Source organism: Sorex fumeus, unplaced genomic scaffold (genome assembly GCF_029834395.1).
Source record: "Sorex fumeus unplaced genomic scaffold, SorFum_2.1 ptg000046l, whole genome shotgun sequence".
Classification (NCBI taxonomy): Eukaryota; Metazoa; Chordata; class Mammalia; order Eulipotyphla; family Soricidae; genus Sorex; species Sorex fumeus.
In genome coordinates this window covers 11,777,766-11,805,058 of record NW_026606103.1, presented here as the reverse complement: position 1 = coordinate 11,805,058, position 27,293 = coordinate 11,777,766, and the positions used below count along the sequence as shown (strand labels likewise).

Here is a 27,293-nt window from a genome sequence, read left to right as displayed (position 1 = left end):
GTGTGACCCTAATCTACAGCAACACCTTCCTACTACCCCTCAAAATATATTATATAGATTGACTAGGCAGATTTACTTAACTCAGGAAAGGTCCCACTGAGGTTAGAAAAGGAGCTAGCTATAAAAAGGTGATGAAAGAAAACTGTAGACAGAATGCATCCAGTTTTAGACATATTATATTGCAGCACCGATCACACCATATGAATGAATGTATTACAGCAATAAAAGTAATTTTCCACAAACCAAAAAAAAAAAAAGAAAGAAAAAAGAATTCTAAGGAGTCTTCTTGCATGGGAAATAGTGGATTTTAAGACTCCCATTGAGTCATCAGAAGGAAATATGAATTCTGGCATGTGGCTAAGATCTAGCTATGTTAGTCCTGGTGTAAAACATGATAAAATTACACATTTCATATAATGAATAATAAATTCAAATTTAAACTCACTATTCAAATAATCACTTCACTTAATCACTTAACTTCCCGTTAGTCGTCGATTTGCTCGAGCGGGCGCCAGTAACGTCTCCATTTGTCCCTGTCGCGTGCTAGTGTAGCCCAATGCCATCTGTTCGCTCCGGGAACATGAAGGGCCTCAAACCGATTGTTCATGATCTTGATGAAGAAGTGTGACTATCTATCGACCATCTATCTTCACTCCCATTCTTCCCATTCCAGTCAGCGCATGATGTTCTCGAGGGTGGCACTGAAGAGTTTCGGTGAAATGGTATCACTCTGCTGCACCCCTCTCTTGACATCAATGATCACTTCTTTGTAGAATGGTGAGATCCTGGTAGTGAATCCGCAATACAGCTCACGGAGGATCCTGATGTGTTGGGCTTGAATGCCCTGATTGGCTAGGGCTTCAATGACCGCTTCTGTCTCAACAGAATCAAAGGCCTTCTTTAAATCAATGAACGTTAAACAGAGCGGCATCTTGAACTCCCGAAAAACCTCAATGAGCTTGGTTATCGTGTGGATATGGTCGATGGTGCTGAATCCTTTGCAGAACCCTGCTTGCTCGCATGGTTGTCCTTCATCTAGTGTTCTGCCAATCCTATTCAGGATGACTCGAGTGAACAACTTGTAGATGACAGACAATAGGCAGATAGGGCGATAGTTGCCAATGTCATGGATGTCTCCCTTCTTGAACAGTAGTACGGTCCTGCTGGTTTTCCATTGGGACGGAACCTTGCATTCAGACAGGTAGCAAGTGAAGAGCCGAGCCAGTGTATTGATGAGTACTGACGGCAGGTTCTTCAGGTGTTCAGGTCTGACCTTGTCTGGGCCGGGTGCTGTTTGTTTCTTTACATGTCGGATTTTGGAAGGGAGAACATTGGGAACGACATACCCATCCTGTGGAATTTGTTATGTCGGCAAGTGGACATGGCTATCGAAGAGATTTGAGTAGAAGTCATGGATAATCTTCTCCATTGCCGTTCTGGAGGATGTGATGGATCCATCAGGACGTCGGAGGGCAGTCATCTTGGTCTTATAGTTGGCGAAGGACAGGTGGGCATTACGAATACTTTTCCCGGCTTCTGCCGCATCTACCAGTACTTCTGCTCTTCTCTCTTTGAGGTCTTCCTTGATCGCATCTCTGCACTGCTTTGCAAGCTCGGACGTTAGCTTGCGGTTGCCTGAGGCATGCGCCAAACCACGCTGGCGAATTAGCTCAAGAGTTTTCGAAGATAGGCGACTTTTTGTGGCTATCTCTCTCTTGGCGTTCCTCGCACATTCATGGAGGTGCTGAACCAGTCGATCGTATTCCTCGTCAATGTTGTCAACAATGGCATCTTCCCATGTTGCCGCAATAGTACCAAAGAGTTCCCAGTTGGTGGTCATTCTGGGAGTTCTCTTTTTGAACTTTGCAGCCCTTTCTCCCCGCTCTGTGAAGTAGAATTTTGCACGAAGGAGACGGTGGTCCGATCCCGTTCGAAATTTTGGGACAACAGCGACATCGGTCAGGCAAAACCGTCGATTGAATATGATGTGGTCTATTTCGTTGTAGAATCGTCCACCGGGAGACTCCCATGTCCATCGTTTAGATTCTGCCTTCTGGAACTGTGAGTTACCATGAATGGTCTTGGTCGACATGATGAACTCAGACAGTCTCTCACCCTGTTCGTTCCATTCTAGGCCATGGGTCCAGATGTGAAGTTCTTCAGCTGATCTTCTCGGTCCTATCTTGGCATTAAAATCACCCACAATGATCTTGTAGAAGGTGTGGTCTTCTTTATAGAACTTCTCTATTCAAATAAAGAATAGCTAAAAAAAAAAAAAAGGCCAAGGTTCTTTTGCTCATTTAGGCTGCTCTAACAAATACAATTCATTTCTCATGGCTCTGGAGGCTAGGAGCTCTATGATCAAGATAGCAGTAGATGTAATATTTGGTGATAACTCCCTTCCTATCCAAGGCAGTGCTATTTCCTTACTTGGCAGAGTGGGGGATACTCTCCTGTGATTATGATAAGGCTCAAATTCACAATGATTCCACCCTCATGATGTCTCCCAAATGTCCCACCTTCAAATAACATCACAGTGGGCACTAGGATTATACACTGCAAATTATTATTCAACCTACGAGTTGGGGGCACAAACATTTACTTCACAGCAAAGTGCAAATTTCTAACTGAAGTAGGGATGTGCTTAGAGTGTTGAGCAAACAAAAAGACCAGACTATGAAGGTTAGAGAAGACAAGGCAGGTAATCTACAACAAAGATAGATTTGAATTTTATGTGCAATGCTGAATTTTATGCAAAGTAATGATGTGTTATACTTTATATCTTTTGAAAAATTATCCTGGTTGTCTGTGAATAGTATTGGCACATAAACAGAAGACAAGTTACAAGGTTATTACCCTAGACCTATATACAAATTTAGTGAGGATATGGAAATGAAGCTGAAGAGGAAGATTTTGAGATATACTTGGAAGAAAACATGACAGAATTTTCTGAGATGGAAGATGAAGAAGAAGAGGTCAATCATGATAGGATTCTTTAAATTGAGGCATATTTACACTGCCATTAGTATGAGTTCAGGGCAGTTACTGCATCTCCTCTACTCTTGTCCATAGATCCTTTCCTGTCTGGCTTCCACTACCATGCCCCATCCCTTTCTACCCAACATAACTGAGAAGCGATACTCAGTTCTCTTAGCAGAAGGCCAGGATTTATTTTTATTGACCAGTATTGATTCCACCGCTTCTTTATACTCCATGAGTGATATTTGTTTCAGCACTTGTTGTTTTACTCCCTTTCCATCATACCCTCCAGTTCCAATTTACAGCAAAATGCAAGATTTCATTGTTTCTCATGGTTGAGTAGCATTCTACTGTATATAAATAGAATTTTTTTTGACCCACTCATCTGTTGTTAGGCACTTGATTTATATTTAGATCTCAGCTACTGAAATAGCACTGAAATGAACAGTGGTGTACAGGAAGCTTTCAAAATTAGTAAATTTGTATTGCAGGTTTAGAGGTCAAGGAGTGGAATCACTGGATCATATAGTACTTTCAATTTTGGGGGGATGTCTCCATTCTGTTTTCTATAAAGCCTAGAACAAATTACCAATCTACCAAGTGAGTGAAGGTTTGTTTTCACCACATACCCGCTAGACTTTCTGACATGCCATTTCCATTTCTGTGAGGTGATATCTCATTGCAGTTTCCTAACTATCAGACACAACACTTTCATATTCCTTTGGCCATCCATTCTCTTTGAAGAAGTGCTTGTTCAGATCAACTCCCAGTTTTATGATTGGTATTGTTTTTCCATATGAGAAGCTAAGAATCGAACCAGGGTTGGCGGTGTGTAAGGCAAACACCCTACCTGCTGTGCTATCGCTCCAGCCCCCCATGGTCTTTCAAATTTTACGGTTCCAACAAATTTTAGTAGTATTTGCACCATGTTCTTTCAGAACGGAAGTTTTGATAGAGATTACACTTAATCCGTATAATACTTGGGTAAAATGGTTATTTTAATGATGATTCTTCTAGTCCATGAACATGAAATGTTTTAGATTTTTATATACTTTACATTTGCTTTACATTTATATTATACTTTACATTGAAATATTTTACATTTGCTTATGTCTATTTCATGCATGGGGGGGGTCAAAGGTATTTGGTCACATCCAGCAGTGCTTAGGCTGCCTTACTCCTGGCTTTGAGCTCAGTGCTCACTCGTGGAAGTGTTTGATGTACTATCTGTGGTGCCAGGGATTGAACTGGAGAGACAGTCCCTGTTTGTGGATTGGAAGAATCAACATTGTCAAAATGGCCTTACCCAGAGCTTTATGCAGATTCAATGCAATACCCATTAAAAGTCCAATGATGTCACTGTCACTGTCCTCCCGTTGTTCATCGATTTACTCGAGCGGGCCCAGTAACGTCTCCATTGTGAGACTTTGTTGTTACTGTGTTTGACATATCGAATACGTCACAGGTAGCTTGCCAGGCTCTGCCGTGTGGGTGAAATAATCTCGGTAGCTTGCCGGGCTCTCCAAGAGGGGCGGAGGAATTGAACTTGGGTCGGCCATGTTGGCGGCTGCTTGTAAGACAAATGCCCTATTGCTGTGCTATCGCTCCAGCCCAAAAGTCCAATGATACTCTTCAAATATCTAAAGCAGGCAGAATTTCCTGACCCCACGCCAGGCTGTCTTCACCAGGGCACTTCGGTGGGGGGCGAGTTGAGTTTCCCTCTCTGCCCCAAGCAGAACCCCAGCAGCCGAAAACTTCCAGAACCCAACCGCCACCATGCTCAAGGCCACTCTCCACATGCTCAGACGACCTCACCCAAGAGGGAATGAACCTCACCCAAGATGGGATGAACTCACTCAAGAGTGAACCAGCAGAAAAACCCAGGTACATGGGAACCCGTGACTGAGATCTCCAAGCCCGCTCGGATTGGGACTGGACCTCCTCCCCATCCAGGTTCCCTGTTTTCCAGTAGCTTGGCAGTCACACCCATTACCTGCCCCTGGTGCTAAGTAATCTCATCAATGGCCAAGACCCAGAGACTGAGACTATGAACTAAAGCTCCCAGAAGAGAGCGCCACAGAATTTCCTGGAGTGCGCGGCCACATTCACGGCCATGAGACCTCTTACACTCTACCTCACTTACCTATCAAAAGTATCACACATTTGTTTGGTTTCTAACATACTTGCTTGTATTCTCTTATATTCCGGCTTAAATGGCTCCAGAATGAAATAAAACAAACTTCACACACTTAACTCTTATTGTGCTGGGAAGGTGCTCAGTGGGGGGATTGGTATTTGAATATTATGTTATGAACTTTGTGAACTACTTTTATGAAAATAAAATATATATAAAAAGTAAAAAAGAAAAAAAAGGTTGAAACAAAGTACTAAAGAGTCTGGAACCATACGTCTCTACTTATTTTCTCTCAGGTCTGTCTTCTTTTTCTTTTATAGTCTTCAATATAGTCTTTTAAAATCTTCAATAAATCTTTATTATTTCCTATGTACTTGATTTTAATATTTAGGCCAAATCCAGAAGTGTTCAGGGATCACTCCTGGTGTTCAGGGGACCATATGTAGTGTCTGAGATACAATCAGGGCTGGAATAGCATGCCATTACATACAGACACAGATACCGTAACTTCTCTTATATTAAGAGTTACAATAAACACAGATGTGCATATATCCATTCATTTAAAACAAATGATGTTTTGTCTTTTGGGGAGGGTGTCAAGAAATGGTACTTCTTGGTTATATAGGGTTCGATTCCTTCGCCCCTCTTGGAGAGTCTGACAAGCTACCAAGAGTATCTCGCCCGCACGGCAAAGCCTGGCAAGCTACCCGTGATGTATTTGATATGCCAAACACAGTAACAAGTGTCACAATGGAGATACTACTGGGCCCGCTTGAGCAAATTGATGAACAATGGGGAACAGTGACAGTAACAGTGACAAGTCATATGGGAGTTCTATTCCTTTCTAGAAAGATCTTTGTATTGCTTTCCACAGAGGTTGAATCAGAAGGCATTCCCATCAGCAGTGAACAAACCCACCAACACTGACTGCTTCCAAATTGTCTTATCTGTTATTCTTAATAAAATGATATCTCATTGTGGTTTTGATTTGCATTTCCCTGATCAGGGGGAGTTTTATAGTTCCAGATTTTAGTCATTTGTTGCAGGTCTTTGAAGAGTGTCATTGGACTTTTAATGGCTATTGCATTAAATCTGTAAAATGTTTTTGGAAGAAAGGTCATTTTGGCAATGTTGATTCTTCCAATCTATGAACAGGAAATGTCTCTTCATTTCCAAGTGCCCTCTTCTATTTCTTGTAACAGTGATCTTTTAAATTTTCTCTTTCATTCTTGCATACAGAAATATCAGATTTTGTAAATTAAATTTGTAACCTACCATAAAGTATTGATTATTGCTTTTAAGAACTTTTTTGGGGGGCTGGAATGACACCACAGTGGGTAGGGCATTTGCCTTGTACGTGGCCGACCCGGGTTCGATTCCCAGCATCCCATGTGGTCCCCCGAGCACCGCCATTTGTAATTCCTGAGTGTATGAGCCAGCGGTAACCCCTGTGCATCGCCGGGTGCCCAAAAAGCAAAAAATAAAGAACTTTTTGGTGGAGTCCTTAGAGTTTGCAATGTCTCAACTACAATAGTGAGAGTTTAAGATCTTCAAATTTAGACCTGGGATCCCATTTCTTCGTTTTACTCTGGTTGCTTCTCTTCACCGTTCCTGTGGACGCTCTTCAGACAGTGGGGCTCTGCAGAACTTTCTCTCTGAGGCCCCATTCATGCTTGCTTTAATATATTCCCCTTGCAATTCTGTTGGGGGATTCCCCAGGAGATTCTGTTTGCTCCATTTTGTCCTCTTGGTTGCACCTCTCCCCCATCTTCCTCTCTTTACTATTATTCCAAACCTGTCCTCAATAATATTTATCTCCAAAACCCTTTTGCTTGTCAACTATTCATAGAATTGCAGACAGATGCCAATTTTGTAATTCTGGTCTTTTTATTTATTTATTTAATTTAATCATGCACATTTCCTCTCAGGAAGTTTATTCATGCCACTACTTAATTTCCCTCCTAAAACATGGATTGTTCCATCAGTCTAACACAGCCCAGGATTTCTGTCTTCCTAATAAACAATGAAGCTTAGAACTGGATCACTTGTCCCTTTCTCTTTTTATCGCCTCCCAGTTCAAAATGTTTGCATCTCTTAATGGCCAGCATTCTCTTAGATCTGCAGTTGGGCTCGACACATTCAAGTCTCAACAATCTTCTTTGTAGTTTTAGCCTTTTTCCGGAAAACAGGCTTAGTCTGACCTTCACAGCCACTCTGCTTCCTATCATAATGATGCTTTCCCTGGGCATGCAGAGAATCTTTGCCCTTCTGTATTGTGTGACTTTGTGGGGCTGATGTTTGCCACATTTCTTACAAAAAGTCTGGCGGATTTTCGGTATGTTCACCATGCTTGTGGCAGCAGTGTCCGTGAGGAAAGGAAAGCAATTCTGGTCTTTTTAAAAACAATCAAATATGTATTTTCAATTAGGTAACTATTTTTTTAAAAGTTCTTGAGCAAATCCAATTTAATCCAAATTGACTGAAAGACAATTTAGTCCACCCCATTCAGTTCCTTCATCAGTTGACCACAGTAATGGTATTCATTCTCTCATTTAGTCTTATGAGCTTGTCTTCGTCTCTGATGCCCTTTTCTTTTTCTCACTATGCCTAAGTTTGATGGATTCCACTACAAGGATTTTTATTCTATTTTCTGAATCCCACTGTGTCCTTAGTCCATATGTCCCCTATTTTCTGTATCTATTATTTTAAAAAGCTTCCTAGAATTCTCATCCAAATCAATTTCTAGAATTTTCTACTACTTGCCATTTTAATCTCTTTAAAGGACTTTGATTATTCTTTTTGTATTGATGCTGTTGGTAGTGTTATTGGGTGTTGGGGGAGAGTGTGGTGGGGTAGCCGGGTGGAGCTCATACATGCAAGGGATGTGGTCTTCCACTTGAACCACACCCCTTCCACTTGCCATGAAGTTTTAATGGCTTCCCCTACCTACCAAACTATATAAAACTAAAAGACTTTTTTTTTTCTGGACCACACCCAGTGGTGCTCAGGGCTTATTCCTGGCTCTGTACGCAGCGATCACTCCTGGTGGGCTTGGGGAACCGTATGGGGTGATGGGGACTGAACCCAGGTCAATGCAAGGCAAGTGCCCTCCACATTGTACTATTGCTCACGCCCCTATAAAAACTCTTTAATTGAAACTTAAAATGGATAATACTTCTCAAACAAACTTTTTTTTTTTTGTATTTTAGGCCATCCAACCGACAATGCTCAGGGATTATTCCTGGGTCTGACTCAGGAATTTGCACCTGGTAGTGACCAGACTATATGTGATGCCAGGGATCGAACATAGATCAGCCATGTCCAAGGAAAATGCCTGGCCCACTGTACTATGGATCCAGCCCATCCAACAAACTTTTCTAGCTGTTTCATTACTATATGTCATAAGTTCCAGGCAAAATGAGGACATTATTTCCTTGTTACACTCTGCCCATTCATTGCATTTTCTTTTCCCATTCCTTGATTTTCCTTTTTCCTTAAATGTCTTCTCCTCTAAAAATTTGTGGAAAATCTGGCTCTTTTTTACTAAGACAAACACAGGTTGGCCTCTTGCAAAGCAAGTGTCTTACCCATTGTACTACTTCTCCAATCCCTCTCTAAAGTTCCCATTTGTTACAGAATAAGTATATTCTATTTTTAATCCTTTAAAAGTAATTTGAAGACAGAGTTTTCACTTTAACAGATTTTACTCAGTATTTTCCTTAGCTGTTATTTGATACTCAGTTTCAATCTGTTTATTCATTGAAAAATTTATCATGAGGGGCTGCAGAGATAGCACAGTGGGTAGGGCGTTTGCCTTGCACATGGTCAACTCAGGTTCAAATCCCAGCATCCCATATGGTCACCTGAGCACTGCCAGGAGTAATTCCTGAGTGGACGAGCCAGGAATAACCCCTGTGCATCGCTGGGTGTGACCCAAAAAGCAAAAAAAAAAAATTTATCATGAGCTGAATAATAGAATAGGGAATTAAAATTAATTACAACTCTGAGTATCTCTGGCTTTATTAACACTGCACAAAAAATGTCAAAAAATTTTTGCTGAATTTACTTAACTGGCTAAACTGCCAGTTGATGACTTGCAATAATTTTTAAAGCCAATTTAAATGAAATAATTAAATTACCCAAAATACTCCTTTAAAATAATCTGATGTCTTTTTTTCTTGTTATATTTAGCAGCAATATGAACATATTATTATTTGTTGATTATTTTGTGTTTCTTTATTTCCATTGTGGATATATTTTCATTTTCTCAAACTTAGCACAATGCCTGGCACATAAGCAAGCAATAATTTTATTAAATATTCAGAAACCTAAAAAGAATCCAAGTAGGTATTCTCTTTTGTTAAAGACAATACCTGAAAAGTCAATTTAACGAAATGTTAAGAAATTCATTTAATGGATTAGAAGAAATCATCAACTGACCACTATGTCTAATTTTCCCTGTTGAATCCAATGTACTGGTCTATAAATGATATAAAAGCTAATATGTCAACAAAAAGAAAAAGCATTGAAGAAGAGAAAACAGAACTATGAAAAATGTGTTCTAGAAGGAATGGTCAATGAAGTAACTGAACCCAGATGATTTTAAACAAATGTATATTGATTATACTTTTCAATGTCTGTTTAATGATCCACAATCTAGCAAAAATATAATGTGTGGAGAGGTAACAAAAAACTGATAATATGAAGTTCCTTGAGAAGTCAGTTAATTAACTACTTAAGTAATTCAACTATCCTGAACTATTCTGACTAAAGTTCTGATAGCTTGTTATGTAAGAACAACACTGATTTTGTACTCTTCTTATATAACAAATCTGATTTTGTTCATCATTGGGTGATGGAAACTGCATCATCCATAAAGAAAATCAAATCATCAAAATATTACCATATATTTAAATTATGTTTCAGCAGAACTCTTAATCAAAGAAATAAGGAATTTAAGGAAGTTATCTAAAAATCTGTTCCACTAAATTTAAAAATTCTTTTGCATCTATTCTATGTTATATAAAATATTGGGCACTAGAAACACAGAGAACAAATCACAATTATCCACATTCATATAATCTCATTGGAGAAGTCAGACACATGATGACATTAAGTACATTTTCTTTAAAGTGGGTCATGCAGTGAGACTTTTCATATAATGACAGTTTTGAAGGCAAAGACCATAATTTGTGGTTCCTCTTGGTTATCAAATAAACTCCTATATTTTAATGAATACTACTATATTTCATTATTCTACTAAAAATACGATAAATTATTCTAGTAATTATACCAATGAAAAATCTGTAACTCATTTCTCCCCCATATAAACATTAGTTGTATTTCCAGTGTGTCATGTTGCTGAATTCAAACCAGAGTGTTTCTGAATAAGTATTTTGATCCATATTTTATCCCTTTTGCTTGGAATGCCTCTCAACAAATTTACAGAAAAAGTCTATATACATGAAGTCCTAAAAGATTTCATGTAAGATTTTTCATTTCTCAAAGCATACTCTAACATGTCCAGTAATTACTTTTGCTTTTGTCTTTAATTCCCCTGAGTTACTTTAAGGTATCAACCTATTTTCATTCCTCTTGTATGTCCCATAGAGTTTAGCATGCAGAATGTGCTGAGTAAATATATTCACTAAATTTCAACAATCCCATTAATAATCAATGGTGCTTTCAGGAAAAATACTACTTTCATTTTGTTTCTAAAACAAAAAAAATCAAACAATGTTAGAGTAAATTAATTTTATTTACTGATGAAAAACTATAGTGATAAGATGTATGAACAGTAAACAATAAACACTGAGTTCTGCTGGAATTCTAATTTTCTTTTCACTTTACACCAAAAGGACATAAAATTATTGTCTGTTAGTGAGCTTATTGTTTTAAGTTTTTTGAACAAAAAATGCAGTCTAGCAGTTGCAAAGCATTAAATATATACATTTTTTAAAAAACCCTGAAAGTTTTGATTTTTGTACTGAGCTCAAAGGCTAATGTGATCACCTACATTGGTCAGATTCAGAGTTCCGTTTCCCTTTTCTGCCACCCTGTAAAGAAAAATAAGGCAAATTATTCATGAAGTACCATCTTGGGTACTCTCATTTTAATAATGAAATTTTAATTTCACTTTAATTATTCATTTTAATAATACATGAGCACAAAAAATTTTGCTTGTGAGAAGGAAGCAACGACTAAGCCTACTGAAAATCTGTATATGATTAAGGTCTGAGGCAATCTGCATATCACTAATTTGCTTTAAAATATCTATTTTCACAAATAGCTAGAGCAGGTTTTAGAAAATTTCTATTATAAATAGTCTATATTTAATAATATCATCATTTTTTTAACAGCTCATTTGTACTGACCAATATACATGTTTTGGGGGAGCCACTGACAACAGTGCTCAGGGCTACTCCCAGCTCTGTGCTCCAAGGTTGCTCCTCGAAATCCTTGGAGAATTATGCAGTGCTTGGGCTATAGCCCAGGCCTCCAAAAGCAGGCACCATGCCTACTGAGCTATCCATGCAACCCCATCAAGATTTGTTGAGGTTTTGGCTTTTGGCCTATACTTCGCAGTGGCTCTGTATTCAGGGATCAATCTTGGTGGATCTCAGTGGTTGAACCCAGGTTATCCACATATAAAGGCAAGTGCATTAAACCCTGGACAATCCAGCCTCACATTACTTTATTTTTGGATTACATCTGATGGTATACAGGGCTTACTCCTGGTTCTATGTTCAGGGGTCATTCCTGGTGGGTTCTGGGTATAAAGCTGGAGTTAGCCGCATGCCAAGGAAAGCACATTACCCTTCTACTATCTCTGAACTCCACAAGACTTTAGAAATTAAAAAATAATTTAGGCACTGATTTACAAAACTGCTAATGGTAGGGTTTCATGCACAAAATATAGCACAACATCCTCCACCAGGAAGCATGCTTCCCTTCACCATTGTCCCAAGATATTTTTTAAACAAAATTGATCAATACTAATATTTAATTAGATCAATATGATCAATATTAATTAAGTACAGTGCCCTTTGGAATAATTCAATTTCTAATTCAAGTTCTGTCTAGCCTTATTCATATCAGAAAGCATTAGAAATCTACAGTTAAAAATTAAAAATGTATAATTTAAAAATAAATTTAAGTTATATTTAAATTACTAATTATAATTATAATTATAAATGTACAATTAAAGTGTAGCTTTTACATCAAATAAGTCACATTTTTAAATCTTAGTTTTTACAGTTTTGTACAACAGTGGGTTGAAAGTAGGTTAAACTTTTAGTTTTGCTAGTGAGATATTTATTTTAATTTATCCCAGATATACCAATTATGGTATTTCAGTCAAAGAAAAAGGTAGTTAAAATAAAAGACATATTTTAGATTATCTATTACATTTTCTGTCATATTCTGATTCATGAGCAAATACTTTCTTTGAATTAATATTGAAAGTATAGATACTTTTAAAAGTATAAAGAAAAGTACAGAGAAAATATTATGTATAGCTACTTATTACTATACCCTTCCTTTTAAACATAAAAATGTCTTTCTGTATTTTCCTAATGTTAGTAAAATTTTTCTCTATAAACTAGGTAATGGCACTCAGACTTAGTTGACTTTGATATTTGAATCAACTAAGAACTAATATTTCAAAATATTTTCAAAAATATTTCAAAAAAATGTAAAATTTGTACCAAAGCTCTTTATAATTACCAGAAGTGGGTCAAACAATCAATTTTAACAAACAAAAATTCTGGTGATCAGCAAAAGTTTGAAACTGCTTGTCTGTGGGAGTGCCAATTTTTATACCAGAGCTTGCTTAATGATGGCCTACTCAACAACGTGACAGCTTCTTCTGATCATTTTGCTGCATTTAGCTTCCCTCTGGCTCTACAAAACATTTCTACATCAGTCACCTTTAGAAAGTACCAAACGCAAGTGCTTACCTTGCATGTGGCTGGCCTAGGTTCAATCCCTGGCACCTCATATGGTGCCCCTGAGCACACCAAGACTAACCTGGGTATGACCCAACCTCTCCACCCCAATATCAAATACAAGAAAGTTATAACTCCCAATCATAGAAATCGCATTTGCAAAAATCCACATAAAAAAGCATGAGTGAACTGAGATGTTTAATGACATGTATTTAGTATAGGAGTTCGGAGTGCAGGAAAATTAAATTGATGAAAAGTTTTCTACCAAGTATGCTACACATAGGTCCCTGATATACAACTTATATATCTTCCCTTGTTTTTCAATAAGATTTTACAAGTACACTGAAAGGATCCTTTTCAAAGCCTCCCAGGCAAAGGGAATTCTCCCAGGACTGATGAGCTGCAAGTGCTTTTCACTTAATGTATTTTAATGTACCATGACTTAGATAAATTTACATTCATAAATATAAATATACATCTCTATGTACATAGTATAAATGAGAGTAGCATGAAATTTTCTGAATTACTCCAATAGCTGATTAAGGTAATAACTAGTTATAACCTTAATATTTTTCTAAAATGTAAATGATATAACCAGTAACAGCAAACATGTTTAATAAAATGCATGATCACTAAATTGTGGTTTTAGAATAAGTGCATTTACTCTATTTAGAGAGTATATACTCCAAGTGTATTATTAAAGATAAAAGCACTTTAAAATTACAAAAGGGGCTGGAGCAATAATACAGCAGGTAGGGTATTTGCCTTGCATGCAGCCAACCTAAGTTAAATCTCTGGCATTCCACATGGTCCCCTGGGCCCACCAGTGTGATGTCTGTGCGCAGAGCCAGGAGGAAGGGCCATATCTGAGTACTGCTGGATATGGCCCTTCATCTCACAAAACAAACCAAACTGATAAAAGCATACCTGGTATTTTGCTAATTCTGCTTGTAACACTTTCACTTTAGATCTTTCTTGTTCTAATGCAGCATGAAGTGAAGTCACCTATAACCAAAGAGTCATTGAAAAAGATGTTAAAAGACAACAAAAACTCTTTTTTGGCCAAAAAAAAATTTATTTTGAAGTGCTGAGGACTGAATTCAGAACCTAACAAATGCAGGGCAAGCGTCTATCACTGAGCAACACCCCTAGTCTGTAATGCTTGACTACTAGAGAGAGATCAGCCTCATACAAAAAAAATCTCCTGTGTTTTCAGTTAAAATAAACATCTTCAGCAGTCTGATAAAGGTAGGACAAATTCATTGACTTAAGACAAAAACAAAAGGATGGGAGAGAAGAGAAGATTAAGTCAATAATAAGTGTAAAACATAAGTTCTGCATACTTTTTCTATTTCTATATTCAAAAAGTAACTACAAACTTCATATAAATTTATTCAAATAAACTTTATAATAAATAAAATATAATTTTACCTTTTCCCACTTATCAGGACATACTTCCCTTCCTTAGACATTAAATACAATTTTCATTCACTAGCTATGATATAATCATTAAGCATTATCAATTTATATTACTTTCTTAAAATAGTGATGGGATGTAGTTTTGTGTAACCAAGTTTCATAATTTAGGACTACAGATTAGATTAAGAAATCAATTCAGTATGTTCAAGTTTTCCTTACCTGTATAGTTAGTTCATTCTTGATACTTTGTGATTCATCAACTTGCAGAAGTATTTCTGCTTTATCTTTCACTGACAAAAAAAAGAAAAAACATCACTTTTTCATTCGAATTCCTTAACAATACTTTTAATAAACCAAGATGGTACTCAACAATGCCCTCCTATTAAATGCCCTCCAATTAAAATGATCAATTACCCTCCTATTACAATGCATTTACTGATCTTAGTTTTCGCTCCTAAATTCTGGTCGTTATATTAACAGGGCAGCTTACTTGAAAAATTTACATTTTGTATGTTAAGATAATATTAACTACATATCATGATGAAATTTTTCCCCCCATTTTCACTAAACAACACAAGGACACAAGAAAAAAAAATTTTAAGTCACGTAAGAAAATACTTTAAATACCTTGACCAGCTTTTAAAACAACCTAGAGAAGTGTGTCCCGCGCCTGGTGCTCGCAACCCTTCCCTGGCGCCACGTCCCCCTACCACCGGGCAGCCAGAGGAAACCTTGGGGAACACCTGCCCTGAGTTCGGCTGGACCGCCTGCATACCTCTTCACAGTGCCGCCCTCCTCTACAGGTTCCTGGGTTTGCACATCCCTGGGACTGGCTGGGGGTGTAGCCTCCACTGTAGGGGGCATGGCCTCCTCAAAAGTGGGCGTGGCCTTCTCTGAGGCAGGAGGCACCTCATGCCCCCAGTTATATTTCCCACTCCCAGCTCTCTCAACTCACATCCCAGCCTTTATCACCTACTTCTGTGGAAAATGTCCTGGCCACTTCAACCACAATACTACAATAATCCACTGGCCTACTCCAATCTCAACAAAAGACCGGTACGCAAAGAAGCTGTACAAGTCCAGTATAAAAAAGCACCTCCACCAACGCTTCACTAGATGCCTGTCATAAGCCACAGAATAATGCCTGAGAGGAAGCACATATTCTAGATTGGGAGAAGGGTGACCATCATCGACGGACCTTATTCAGAATCCTTTCCAGCAATAAGAGGGAACAGTGCTAGAGAATTCCAAGGTTTTACCTCTAGACAACCAGAACAACATGGGGAAACAGCACAAATCTCCACAATGAGAGGACAAAGAAAAGAGTTCCAAATCCTCAACTGGGGTTACCCACAAATATGTTCTCTCCAGTGAAGAATTTGGAGATGAAATGCTGAGAATGTTCAAGGAACTACTCAAAGAATCAATGGAGCAGACATCCAGAAAACTAAAGGAAGAAATAAAACAGTGGGATGGACAGTCGAGAAAATACAGGAAAAAATGAGAGCAGAAATAAAAAAGCTACAAAAAGAAGTGTCACAAATAAAGGATTCGGTAGATGAAATTAAAAACTCAGTGGGTGCCCTCAGCAGTAGAATGTCTACAGCTGCAGAAAGGATCAGTGAGCTTGAAGATGAGCAACAGAAATCAAATAGGGAACAACAAACAATGTGAAAAGACCTCAGAATAGCTCTAAGGCGAATCAGAGACCTAGGGGATGACACCAAGAGGAATAACATTAGAATCATTGGAGTACCAGAAGGACAGGTAGGCAAGCCCAATGAAAAAGGCACAGTGAAAGAAATCATAGCTGAAAAGTTCCCAGAGTTAAAGAATGCAGACATACAGATCCAAGGAGCCAGAAGGGTGCCAGCTAAAAGAGACCCAAATAAAACACTCCAAGGCATATCATAGTCAGAATGATGGAAGCCACGGATAGAGACACAATACTGCAAGCAGCAAGGTCAAAGAAGGAAATCACATACAAAGGAGCACCCCTTAGATTTATGGCACACCTATCAGAGGAAACCCTCCAAGCCCGAAGACAATGGTGGGATATAGCGAAGAAACTCAATGAAATGAACGCCTCGCCAAGAATACTTTATCCAGCTAAACTCTCACTCAAACTCGATGGAACAATACACCATTTTATAGATAAACAACAGCTCAGGACTTCATAGACTTAAAACCAAACCAAAAAAATGGATTAAAAGGGGCTCCTGTAAGATAAGAAGGAAAACACTTATAAGCACAACCAACCCCTAAAGAAAGATGACCAGACCAATGGAACAGGGTTGAATATCCTTACACACACCCTAAATTTATGATCATCTAATCTTTGATAAGGGAACAAGAAATGTGAAGCGGAACAAGGAAAGGCTCTTCAACAAATGGTGCTGGCATAACTGGACAACCACATGCAAAAAAATGGGCTTAGACCTCGACCTAACACCATGCACAAAAATCAGATCAAAATGAATTAAAGATTTCAACATCAGGCCAAAATCCATAAGGTACATTGAAGACAAGGTCGGCAAAACCCTCCACAATATTGAGGCTAATGGTATCTTCAAAAAAGACAGTCCACTGACCAACCAAGTGGAAACAGAGATAAACAAATGGGACTATCTTAAAATAAGATGCTTATGCACCTCAAAAGTTATAGTGACCAGAATACAAAGACAATCTACAGAATGGGAAAGGATATTCACTTAATACTCATCCGATAAGGGGTTGATATCAAGGATACACAAAGCACTGGTTGAACTCCATAAGAAGAAAACATCCAACCCCATCAAAAACTGGGGTGATGAAATGAACAGAAACTTTCTCGAAGAAGAAATCCGAATGGCTAAAAGGCACATGAGAAAATGCACTACATGAATAATCATCAGGGCGATGCAGATCAAAACAACAATGAAATATTATCTCACACCACAGAGACTAGCCCGCATCCAAAAGAACAGCAGCAACCAGTGCTGGTGCGGATGTGGCGAGAAAGGGACTCTTGTTCACTGCTGGTGGGAATGCCAACTGGTTCAACCCTTTTGGAAAACTGTATAGATGATTCTCAAAAAATTAGAAATTGAGCTCCCACTTGATCCAGCAATACTACTCCTGGGAATATATCCCGGAGAGGCAAAAAAGTATAGTCAAAATGACATCTACACTTCTATGTTCATTGCTGCACTATTCACAATAGCCAAAATCTGGAAAAAACCTGAGTGCCCAAGAACAGATGACTGGTTAAAGAAACTTTGGTGTTGAACTCCACAAGAAGAAAACATCCAACCCCATCCAAAAATGGGGCAATGAAATGAACAGAAACTTTCTCAAAGAAGAAATCCAAATGGCAAAAAAGCACATGAGAAAATGCTCTACATCATTAATCATCAGGGAGATGCAGATCAAAACCACAATGAGATACCATCTCACACCTCAGAGACTGGCCCACATTCAAAAGAACAAAAGCAACCGTTGCTGGGATGCTGTCGCGAATGTGGCGAGAAAGGGACACTCCTTCACTGTTGGTGGGAATGCCGACTGGTTCAGCCCTTTTGGAAAACAGTATGGACGTTCCTCAAAAAATTAGAAATTGAGCTCCCATTTGACCCAGCGATACCACTCCTGGGAATATATCCCAGAGAGGCAAAAATGTGTAGCTGAAGTGACATCTGCACTTGTTTGTTCATTGCAGCACTCTTTACAGTAGCCAGAAACTGGAAGAGACCTGAGTGCCCAAGAACAGATGACTGGTTAAAGAAACTTTGGTACATCTACACAATGGAGTACTATGTAGCTCTTAGAAAAGATGAAGTCATGAACTTTACATACAAGTGGTACAATATGGAAAGTATCATGCTAAGCGAAATGAGTCAGAAAGAGAGGGATAGATAGACATAGAAAGATTGCATTCATCTGGGGGATATAAAGTAACAAAATATGAGATTAATACCCAAGAATAGCTGAGATCAGCACCAGGAGCATTACTCCATAACTTAGAGGCCAGCTGAGTATCCTAGAGGAAAGGGCAGTTTAGATAGAGAAGGGAGCACCAAATGGAGGGTGTTTGGAGGATCCTCCCAGGAGGGGAGATGCATGTCGAAAGTAGACTATGGACTGAACATGTTTGCCACTCAATGCCTCTTTTGCAGACCACAACACCCAAAAGGAGAGAGAGAACACAGGGAACTGCTCTGCCACAGAGGCAGGGGGGATGGGGGGATGGGGGTGGGGGGATATTATCCATGGTGGTGGAAAATGGGCACTGGTGGAGGGATGGGTATCTGATCATTGTATAATCGAAACCCAAGCACAAAAAATTCTAAATCTACAACTGTACCTCATGGTGTTTCACTAATAAAAAAAAATTCTAAAAAAAAAAAAAAGAAACTTTGGTATAACTACACAATGGAGTACTATGCAGCTGTTAAAAAAGATGAAGTCATGAAATTTACATACAAGTGGTACTACATGGAAAGTATCATGCTATGTGAAATGAGTCAGAAAGAGAGGGACAGACATAGAAAGATTGCATTCATCTGGGGAATATAAAGTAACAAAATATGAAACTAACACCCAAGCATAGTTGAGATAAGTACCAGGAGGTTCATTGCACGGCTTGGAAGCCAGCCGCACATACTGGGGGAAAAGGCAGCTCAGATAGAGAAGGGAACACCAAGTAAAGGGAGTTGGGAGGATTCGCCTAGGATGGGAGATGCATGCTGAAAGCAGACTACAGACCGAACATGATTGCCACTCAATGCCTCTTTTGCAAACCACCACACCCAAAAGGAGAGAGAGAATAAAAGGGAATGCCCCACCACAGAGGCAGGGTGAAATAAGGGGATGGGGGGTAAGAGGGATACTGGGATCACTGGTGGTTGAGAATGGGCACTGGTGGAGGGATGGGTACTCGATCACTGTATAACTGAAACCCAAGCACAAAAATCTGTAAGTCTACAACTGTACTTCATGGTGCTTCACTAATAAAAATTTTAAAATAATAAAATAAAATAAAAATAAAAATAAGAACACAGAGGGAAGCAGCAGAGAGCACTGCAGCCAGGCTTGTCCCTGGCACCATCAAGGCTTCCTAACAAGCACTGGTGGGCCACCACCAACCCACTGGGCACTGCAGCTATAATTATGCCCCAGCACAGCGCCAGGGGTCAATATCAAAAGGAGTGATTCCAGGGGCCACTGGACACCAGTTGGGAGGCCCCACATATACACACAAATAAGTCAAACCAGTATAGAGTGGTTTTGTTTTGCTTCATTAAAATTGCTGGTACAGTATAAGACCCACTAAATTATTTTTATACTAGGGCGTTTGCCTTGCACGCAGCCAACATGGCCGACCCGAGTTCGATTCCTCCGCCCCTCTCGGAGAGCCCGGCAAGTTACCGAGAGTATCTCGCCCGCACGGCAGAGCCTGGCAAGCTCCCCGTGATGTATTCGATATGCCAAACACAGTAACAACAAAAGTCTCCAATGCAGACATTACTGGGCCCCCTCAAGCAAATCGATGAACAACGGGAGGACAGTGACAGTGACTAGCATTGTAGCACTGTCCTCCTGTTGCTCATCGATTTGCTGGAGGGGGAACCAGTAACATCTCCATTGTGAGACTTGTTGTTACTGTTTTTGGCATATCGAATACACCACGGGGAACTTGTCAGGCTCTCCCATGCAGGTGGGATACTCCCAGTAGCTTGCGGGGCTCTCCAAGAGGGAAGGAGGAATCGAACCTGGGTCAGCTGCATGCAAGACAAACGCCCTACTCACTGTGCTATCTCTCCAGTCCATTTTTTAATACTAATTATACTAATTCATCCTAATAGAGCAGTGTCAAAAAATGTGTATCATATGATCATAATTGACCAGATAGTAAGTACAGTCTCTTAGAATTATTAGAAATATTCATTTATCAAGATGTTTTTCTCTGCTTGTTAGAAGCAAGAGATCTATGTTTTGGTCCTTGTTTCCTTGAAAAATCTTCACACAGCTGACAACTTCCTTAACGCACAGTAATGGCTAATAAATAATATTCCTCAACTTTGAAAAGAGAGTAAGTGAAGAGGTGAAACATTAATAAAACACTAAATTAGCAAAGAGGAAATACTGAATTACATAAGATACCACTAGAATACTATCACTCATTCTAATTTGATTTTATTTTTGTTATGTTATGCCATAAGGTGAAAACACAGTATAATGAAATAAATCCCAGTCTTTCCACAATTTGGAACTGATACAAATTATACTTTCTATTTTTTAACCCCCCCCCAAATTACACACTCACTGATAACTAGTGATTTTTTTTTAAAATTTATTTATTTATTTATTTTTTTACAGTTGTAGATTTACAATTTTTTTTGTGCTTGGGTTTCAATTATACAATGATCAGATACCCATCCCTCCACCAGTGCCCGTTTTTCACCACCATGGATAATATCCCTCCCACCCCCATCCCCCCATCCCCCCCTGCCTCTGTGGCAGGACAATCCCCTGTGTTCTCTCTCTTCGTTTGGGTGTTGTGGTCTGCAAAAGAGGCATTGAGTGGCAAACATGTTCAGTCCATAGTCTACTTTCGACATGCATCTCTCCTCCTGGGAGGATCCTCCAAACATCCTTTATTTGGTGCTCCCTTCTCTATCTGAACTGCCCTTTCCTCTAGGATACCCGGCTGGCCTCTAAGTTATGGAGTAATCCTCCTGGTGCTGATCTCAGCTATTCTTGGGTATTAATCTCATACTTTGTTACTTTATATCCCCCAGATGAATGCAATCTTTCTATGTCTATCCCTCTCTTTCTGACTCATTTCGCTTAGCATGATACTTTCCATATTGTACCACTTGTATGTAAATTTCATGACTTCATCTTTTCTAAGAGCTACATAGTACTCCATTGTGTAGATGTACCAAAGTTTCTTTAACCAGTCATCTGTTCTTGGGCATTCAGGTTTCTTCCAGTTTCTGGCTATTGTAAAGAGTGCTGCAATGAACAAACAAGTGCAGATGTCACTTCGACTATACATTTTTGCTTCTCTGGGATATATTCCCAGGAGTGGTATTGCTGGGTCAAATGGGAGCTCAATTTCTAATTTTTTGAGAATCGTCCATACTGTTGTCCAGAAGGGCTGAACCAGTGGACATTCCCACCAACAGTGAAGGAGTGTCCCTTTCTCGCCACATCCACGCCAGCATTGGTTGCTTTTGTTCTTTTGAATGTGGGCCAGTCTCTGAGGTGTGAGATGGTATCTCATTGTGGTTTTGATCTGCATCTCTCTGATGATTAATGATGTAGAGCATTTTCTCATGTGTTTTTTTGCCATTCGGATTTCTTCTTTGAGAAAGTTTCTGTTCATTTCATTGCCCCATTTTTGGATGGGATTGGATGTTTTCTTCTTGTGGAGTTTAACCAGTATTTTGTATATCCTGGATATCAACCCCTTGTCAGATGTGTATTCGGCGAATATCCTTTCCCATTCTGTAGACTGTCTTTGTATTTTGGTCACTGTTTCTTTGGAGGTGCAGAAGCTTCTTTAACTAGTGATTTTTAATGAGTATGTTGAAAATAACATATAGTCAGTTCTACCTACTTGTTTTGAAACAATTTGTTTCAACATGACTGATTTATTAGGAAACAACTGGAAGACACAGCAACAGCATTTACCTAAGCACAATTTCCTAACACAAAAAACTGCATTTGCCCACACATATCCACTGTTTAGCTCCATTCACTGCATGTTAAGAACCACACACACTTTAGACCCTTTCATAATTAGTACCCTTCCAGTACTCTACAGGCAAACTTCAGGTTCAAGATAAAGTTCCACATTTACAGTATTTGTTTAATTGTCAGTACATTTATTTTAGTATATTATGAGCAATTTTCTTGTAATGGACCTATACGAAATTCTTTAACTTGGATTATAAAAGTATGGTATACGAACACTGATGTTATTTACTGGTAGCTACTCAATCATTTTTTTTAAAGAAATAAAAAAGCTTTTATCAGTTAACATTCTCACTTTTCACAAGTTGCCTTGGTGAATATTACTTTTACATATTTTAAAACTAATGAGTCTAATTTCTTCAATTCAACATATCTTGTAAATAACCATTTCACTTTCATAATTTTATTCATTAAATGATCCACATGTTGCTTAATGACACTACAAATCTAAATTAAACCCAGAGGCTGAAGAGACAGTACAGGGATAGGACTCTTAACTTGCATGCTGCCAACCTGGGTTTGTTCCCTGGGACCCCATATGGTCCCCCCAAGTCCCTCCAGGAGTGATCTCTGAGCAGAGGCAGAAGCAGCACTGAGCACCACTGGGTATGGCGCCAAAATGAACAAATAAAAATTGGTCTCAGAATGTCGATATGTAATTTTCAAGAAACCACCTTTCCCTGGGATTGCAAAAAGAGCAGAAAATAGAAACCTTGCACCACAAGGTAGTGATTTTATATATCTATATATATATAGATATAGATATATATATATACACACACACATATATAGCACAGCGGGTAGGGCGTTTGCCTTGCACGCGGCCAACATGGCCGACCCGAGTTCGATTCCTCCGCCCCTCTCGGAGAGCCCGGCAAGCTACCGAGAGTATTCGATATGCCAGACACAGTAACAACAAAGTCTCCAATGGAGACGTTACTGGGCCCGCTCGAGCAAATCGACGATCAACGGGAGGGCCTTTACCTTTTTTACCTTATTATACACATAATATAACACCACATTCTCAGATCAGATCCTAGCACTGAACCATTAACCAGTTGTCCAAATATTGCCAGGACTGGACCCTGAAACCTGTGAACACCTTCCACAAAAAACAACAACAAAAAAATCCCATTATTCTTCAATTTCTATTTCGCCATAGTTAAGGTGTAAAGCAGCTGTTATAGTACAAAAATAGTACAGTTACCAAAAAAAAAAAAAAGAACTACTTCAGGGCTGTATTGTTCAGCTGGACATGTTTTCTGGACCTTACTCACATTCTTATAATACCTACAATTGAAATTTTAATTGAACAGTCCATGTGCAGTAATGTGCCTACATGAAACCTTTTGCTTTTGTTTTTTTGGGGGGGCCACACCCACCAGTTGCTCAGGGCTTATCCTGGAACTGTCCTCAGGAGTCATTTCTGGTGGTGATTAGGGGATTAAGGTAGCAGTGATCACAGCAGTGGGGCCAGATGTATGCAAGGTAACACCTATTTTAGTTCTCTAGTCTCTTGAAATCATTTTTGATGGTCACACTTATTGAATTTTCAAGCTGCGTGTCATAAATTTTTAACACTCACAGAAACTATAGTTGGGATTTTCCTGAACATTAACATTGAACTTTATACTTAATTTTGTATGTTAAGATTTTTCATTTGTTCCTTTTTCTGTGTTGCTTATAATTTATAATTTACTTTGTATAATCTTTGTATTAAAATAAATCCTTTTATGAGTCGAAAAATTTTACATATCATCTGTGAATATGTATCAGTTATACATATTCAGAAATGCAAATGATGTGTTATATAACATCGACATTACTGCTCTTACAATTTTTAGCTGACTTCCTTGGCTTCTTGCTGGTAACCTGCCAAAATTTTAGAGTGGTAACAAAAGCATGAAGAGGGCAGGAGAGAGAAGATAAATCTAAAATCATGATATACTTTTTTTAAATTAAAAAAAAATTGGGGGGATTTTTTGAGGGGTGGAGGTTGGGCCACACTCAGTGGTCCTCAGGGCTTACTCCTGGCTCTGTGCTCAGGGGTCACTTCTGGAAGGCCCAGGGAACCATACAGGATGCCAGGGATCAAATCCGGGTTGTCTGCATGCATGGCAAACACCCTACCCACCCTACCCACTATCTCTCTGACACCTGACCTCTAAAATAAAAAACATGATTGAGAAATGCTATGTTATTATTTCCCAGTAAACATAGACAAATAATTCACAATAACTGAAGTTTTAAAAGTTTCTCTTAGCTGAACAGTTAGTCAAGTACAATTATCAACAATTCAGTTAGTATCACTTTAAGAACCTTTTTATTCTATTGAGTTGAGAAATCACTTACCTTAAAAAGTTATTGTCAAATACTTTTATATTAACTTTTAATTCTAAAAACATGCAAATCACTTACTTTCACCTTCCTGAAGCATTTTCAATAATTGGGCATTTCTTGCTTTTACTTCTTTATACTTTGCCTAATAATCAAAGAAAAAAATTTAATTTTTTAACTTTTGGAACTATGAATTCTTTTTAAAGACTTTTTTTGGTTGTTGTTGTGTAGTGGTGGTGGTGGTTTGGGCCACATCAGCAATGCTCAGGGCCTGCTCCTGGCAGTGCTCAGGGAGCCATAGGGATGCTGGGGATTGAATCTGGGTCAGTCACATACAAGCAAATGCCCTGCCCACTGTGCTCTCTCTCCATTCCTGGAACTATGAATTCTTCATAGCTCAAAAATATATATTACTTTTGAGAGAAACAAGATTTAAAAAATATATTCACAACTGCTGCTATTTCAATTCCTGGCACAAGAGCAATTAATATTATAGGTAATTAAAAAAATACAGAAGAGAAGGATAAAAGTGCAGAAAATTTAAGACTGTGCTCTTTTTTCCTAGAGTCTTTTTCATTTTTTCCTCAAATAAAGATTCCTATATATCTCAATTAAATCAAAACAAAAATTTTTTTTTTACAAAAATAATTCTTTAGAAAGAAAGCTCTAATTCTGATACTATTTTAGAACTTTCTATACCTGTCCTTGTCCACTATGTGGCATGAGTGACTAACAAATAAAATTTTAACATTATTTAAGTTTAAATTTAGGTACACATATAAGGGTTGAATTTTACAACAGTTCTGTATCTCCTCAATTATCACTTTAAAATCTCATTTCATTAAATTCTAGTTTTTTGGTAGGCATAAATAATCTATCAAAATATTTGGAAATTTTTTTCAATTTCTATTTCAAATAACGTATTTCTCTCACCACACAAATGACAAAATTATATACCTAAGGACAAAAGAAAATGTATTCTCACATTTACATCCATAGTCCAGATATTTTCCTCTACTCTCTTCCTTATGCATCATATGATACACTGAATTATTTATAAGTATTTAATACTTTAATGAGAGAACACATTGAATGACTGTGTGAATGAATAAGAGCAAACAAGATCAGAAAAAGAAAACAGAACAGTAAGAAATCTCTGTTTCTCAACATTTTCTTCTGGAAACACGTATCGATACATACACAAATGGTGAGAAATAAAAAATTTCTTGTAAAAAATTTTAACAAGAAAAGTGAATTTAAAAATTAACCATGGGGCTGGAGAGATAGTACAGCAGATAGGGTGTTTGCCTTCCATGAGGCCAACTTGGGTTCGATCCCTGGCATCCCATATGGTCCCCCCAAGCACTGTCAGGAGTAATTCCTGAGAGCAGAGCCAGGAATAAGCCCTGAATATTGCCGGGTATGACCCAAAAAGCTAAAAAAAAATTTTTAACTTAATTTAGCATTCTTTTGCAAAAAGTATCATCCTATAGACTGTTGATAATATTGTTTACTGAGTAATATGCAGACATACAATGAACAGAAATAAGTACCTCAGTAAATAAAAAAGGGGTAGGACTTCTGTAAAGCTTAGAGTAAATGGAAATAATTCAGATGGAAATATTAAAATATGGAGGAAAAAACATACAACAATAATCATATTCAATTAGAATATAAAAAATATATCTACTGTGAAAATTCTGTCAACTCTGAAATTCTCACTTTCAGGCTTCAATTATCATCAACTTTCTAAACTTTATTTCTAACTCAAACTTTTGGTCTAAGGCTCAAATTAATGTATTAATATACCTAATGAGCCAACCTTCAGAATTCAAAGTCACTTCATAAAATAAAAGTTGCAAAGTACCCATGTAAACTCTTTATACTGTCACAAAAGTAACACACACCTTTGAAAATGAATTCTGAATAGCAAATGTCTATATAAAAACATAAATGTACAAAATACTAGTACTATGAATTTTATAATGAACACAGATGAAATAAAAGTATTCTAATTAAAAAGCATTTTTCGTTTCACAAAAAATACTTCGTGAACGTATGTAACAGTAAAAGGATGGGGGTTAGAGTTGTGGCTCAGTGGTAGAACATGACCTGTATGTGAGGCCCCGGGTTTGAGCTCTAGTGCTGCAAAATGGTAATAGTCAAAGGTGCTTACATCATGAATCCCCTATGTCCAGGTCTATGCCATGTATGCTAAATTTCTATGCTTTATTCAACATTTCAAATTCAAATATGTCCAAAAACACTAAGTTTGATCTATTGGTCTGTATCCCCAAACCAATTCAAGCCAATTTAAAGAAGTGCTCTTTGTAATACTAAATTCTTGTGAATTATTTTATCAGACGCTTTCAATCCAGACCTCACTTTGTGCATTATTTTCCCACAAAACAATTCTTATGAAACTTCCCTTCTAAACACTTTACTGCTTCTTCTTTGTCTAAAATGCGAATGGCTTCAAATTCTGACCACATCTTCAATCTCACCTTCTACAATTTACCATTCCAATATTCACTACAACATGCAACAGTGTTATTTCCTACCTTTCCCATGTCTTCATAGGGGCTGTTTTCTGTATCAGAAAATATGTATTTTCTGTGAAATTTCTACCAGTTTTCTAATGCAGTAACTGATTCATTCCTATTTCTGCATTTCTGAAACAGTTAAATTTAAGTTGGCTTTGTACATTTCTATGTTTATTTTCCCTTCTGGACTACCAG

The 27,293-nt window shown here is 38.2% G+C and overlaps 1 protein-coding gene across 2 annotated transcripts in view; it reads right to left on the bottom strand.

Annotated features, from left to right (window-relative positions):
- Window positions 1–10,854: 10,854 nt before the first annotated feature.
- The window catches only part of GKAP1 (G kinase anchoring protein 1), a 73,976-nt gene continuing 57,537 nt past the window's right edge, over window positions 10,855–27,293 (bottom strand). For both annotated transcript variants that reach the window (XM_056122465.1, XM_056122466.1), the window contains 4 exons: window positions 24,637–24,700; window positions 14,698–14,768; window positions 13,987–14,064; window positions 10,855–11,169 (listed from right to left, as the gene is read on the bottom strand). In XM_056122465.1, coding sequence (XP_055978440.1) covers window positions 11,122–11,169; window positions 13,987–14,064; window positions 14,698–14,768; window positions 24,637–24,700 — 261 coding nt within the window. In that variant the 3' untranslated portion in view covers window positions 10,855–11,121. The remainder of the gene's footprint in view (window positions 11,170–13,986; window positions 14,065–14,697; window positions 14,769–24,636; window positions 24,701–27,293) is intronic.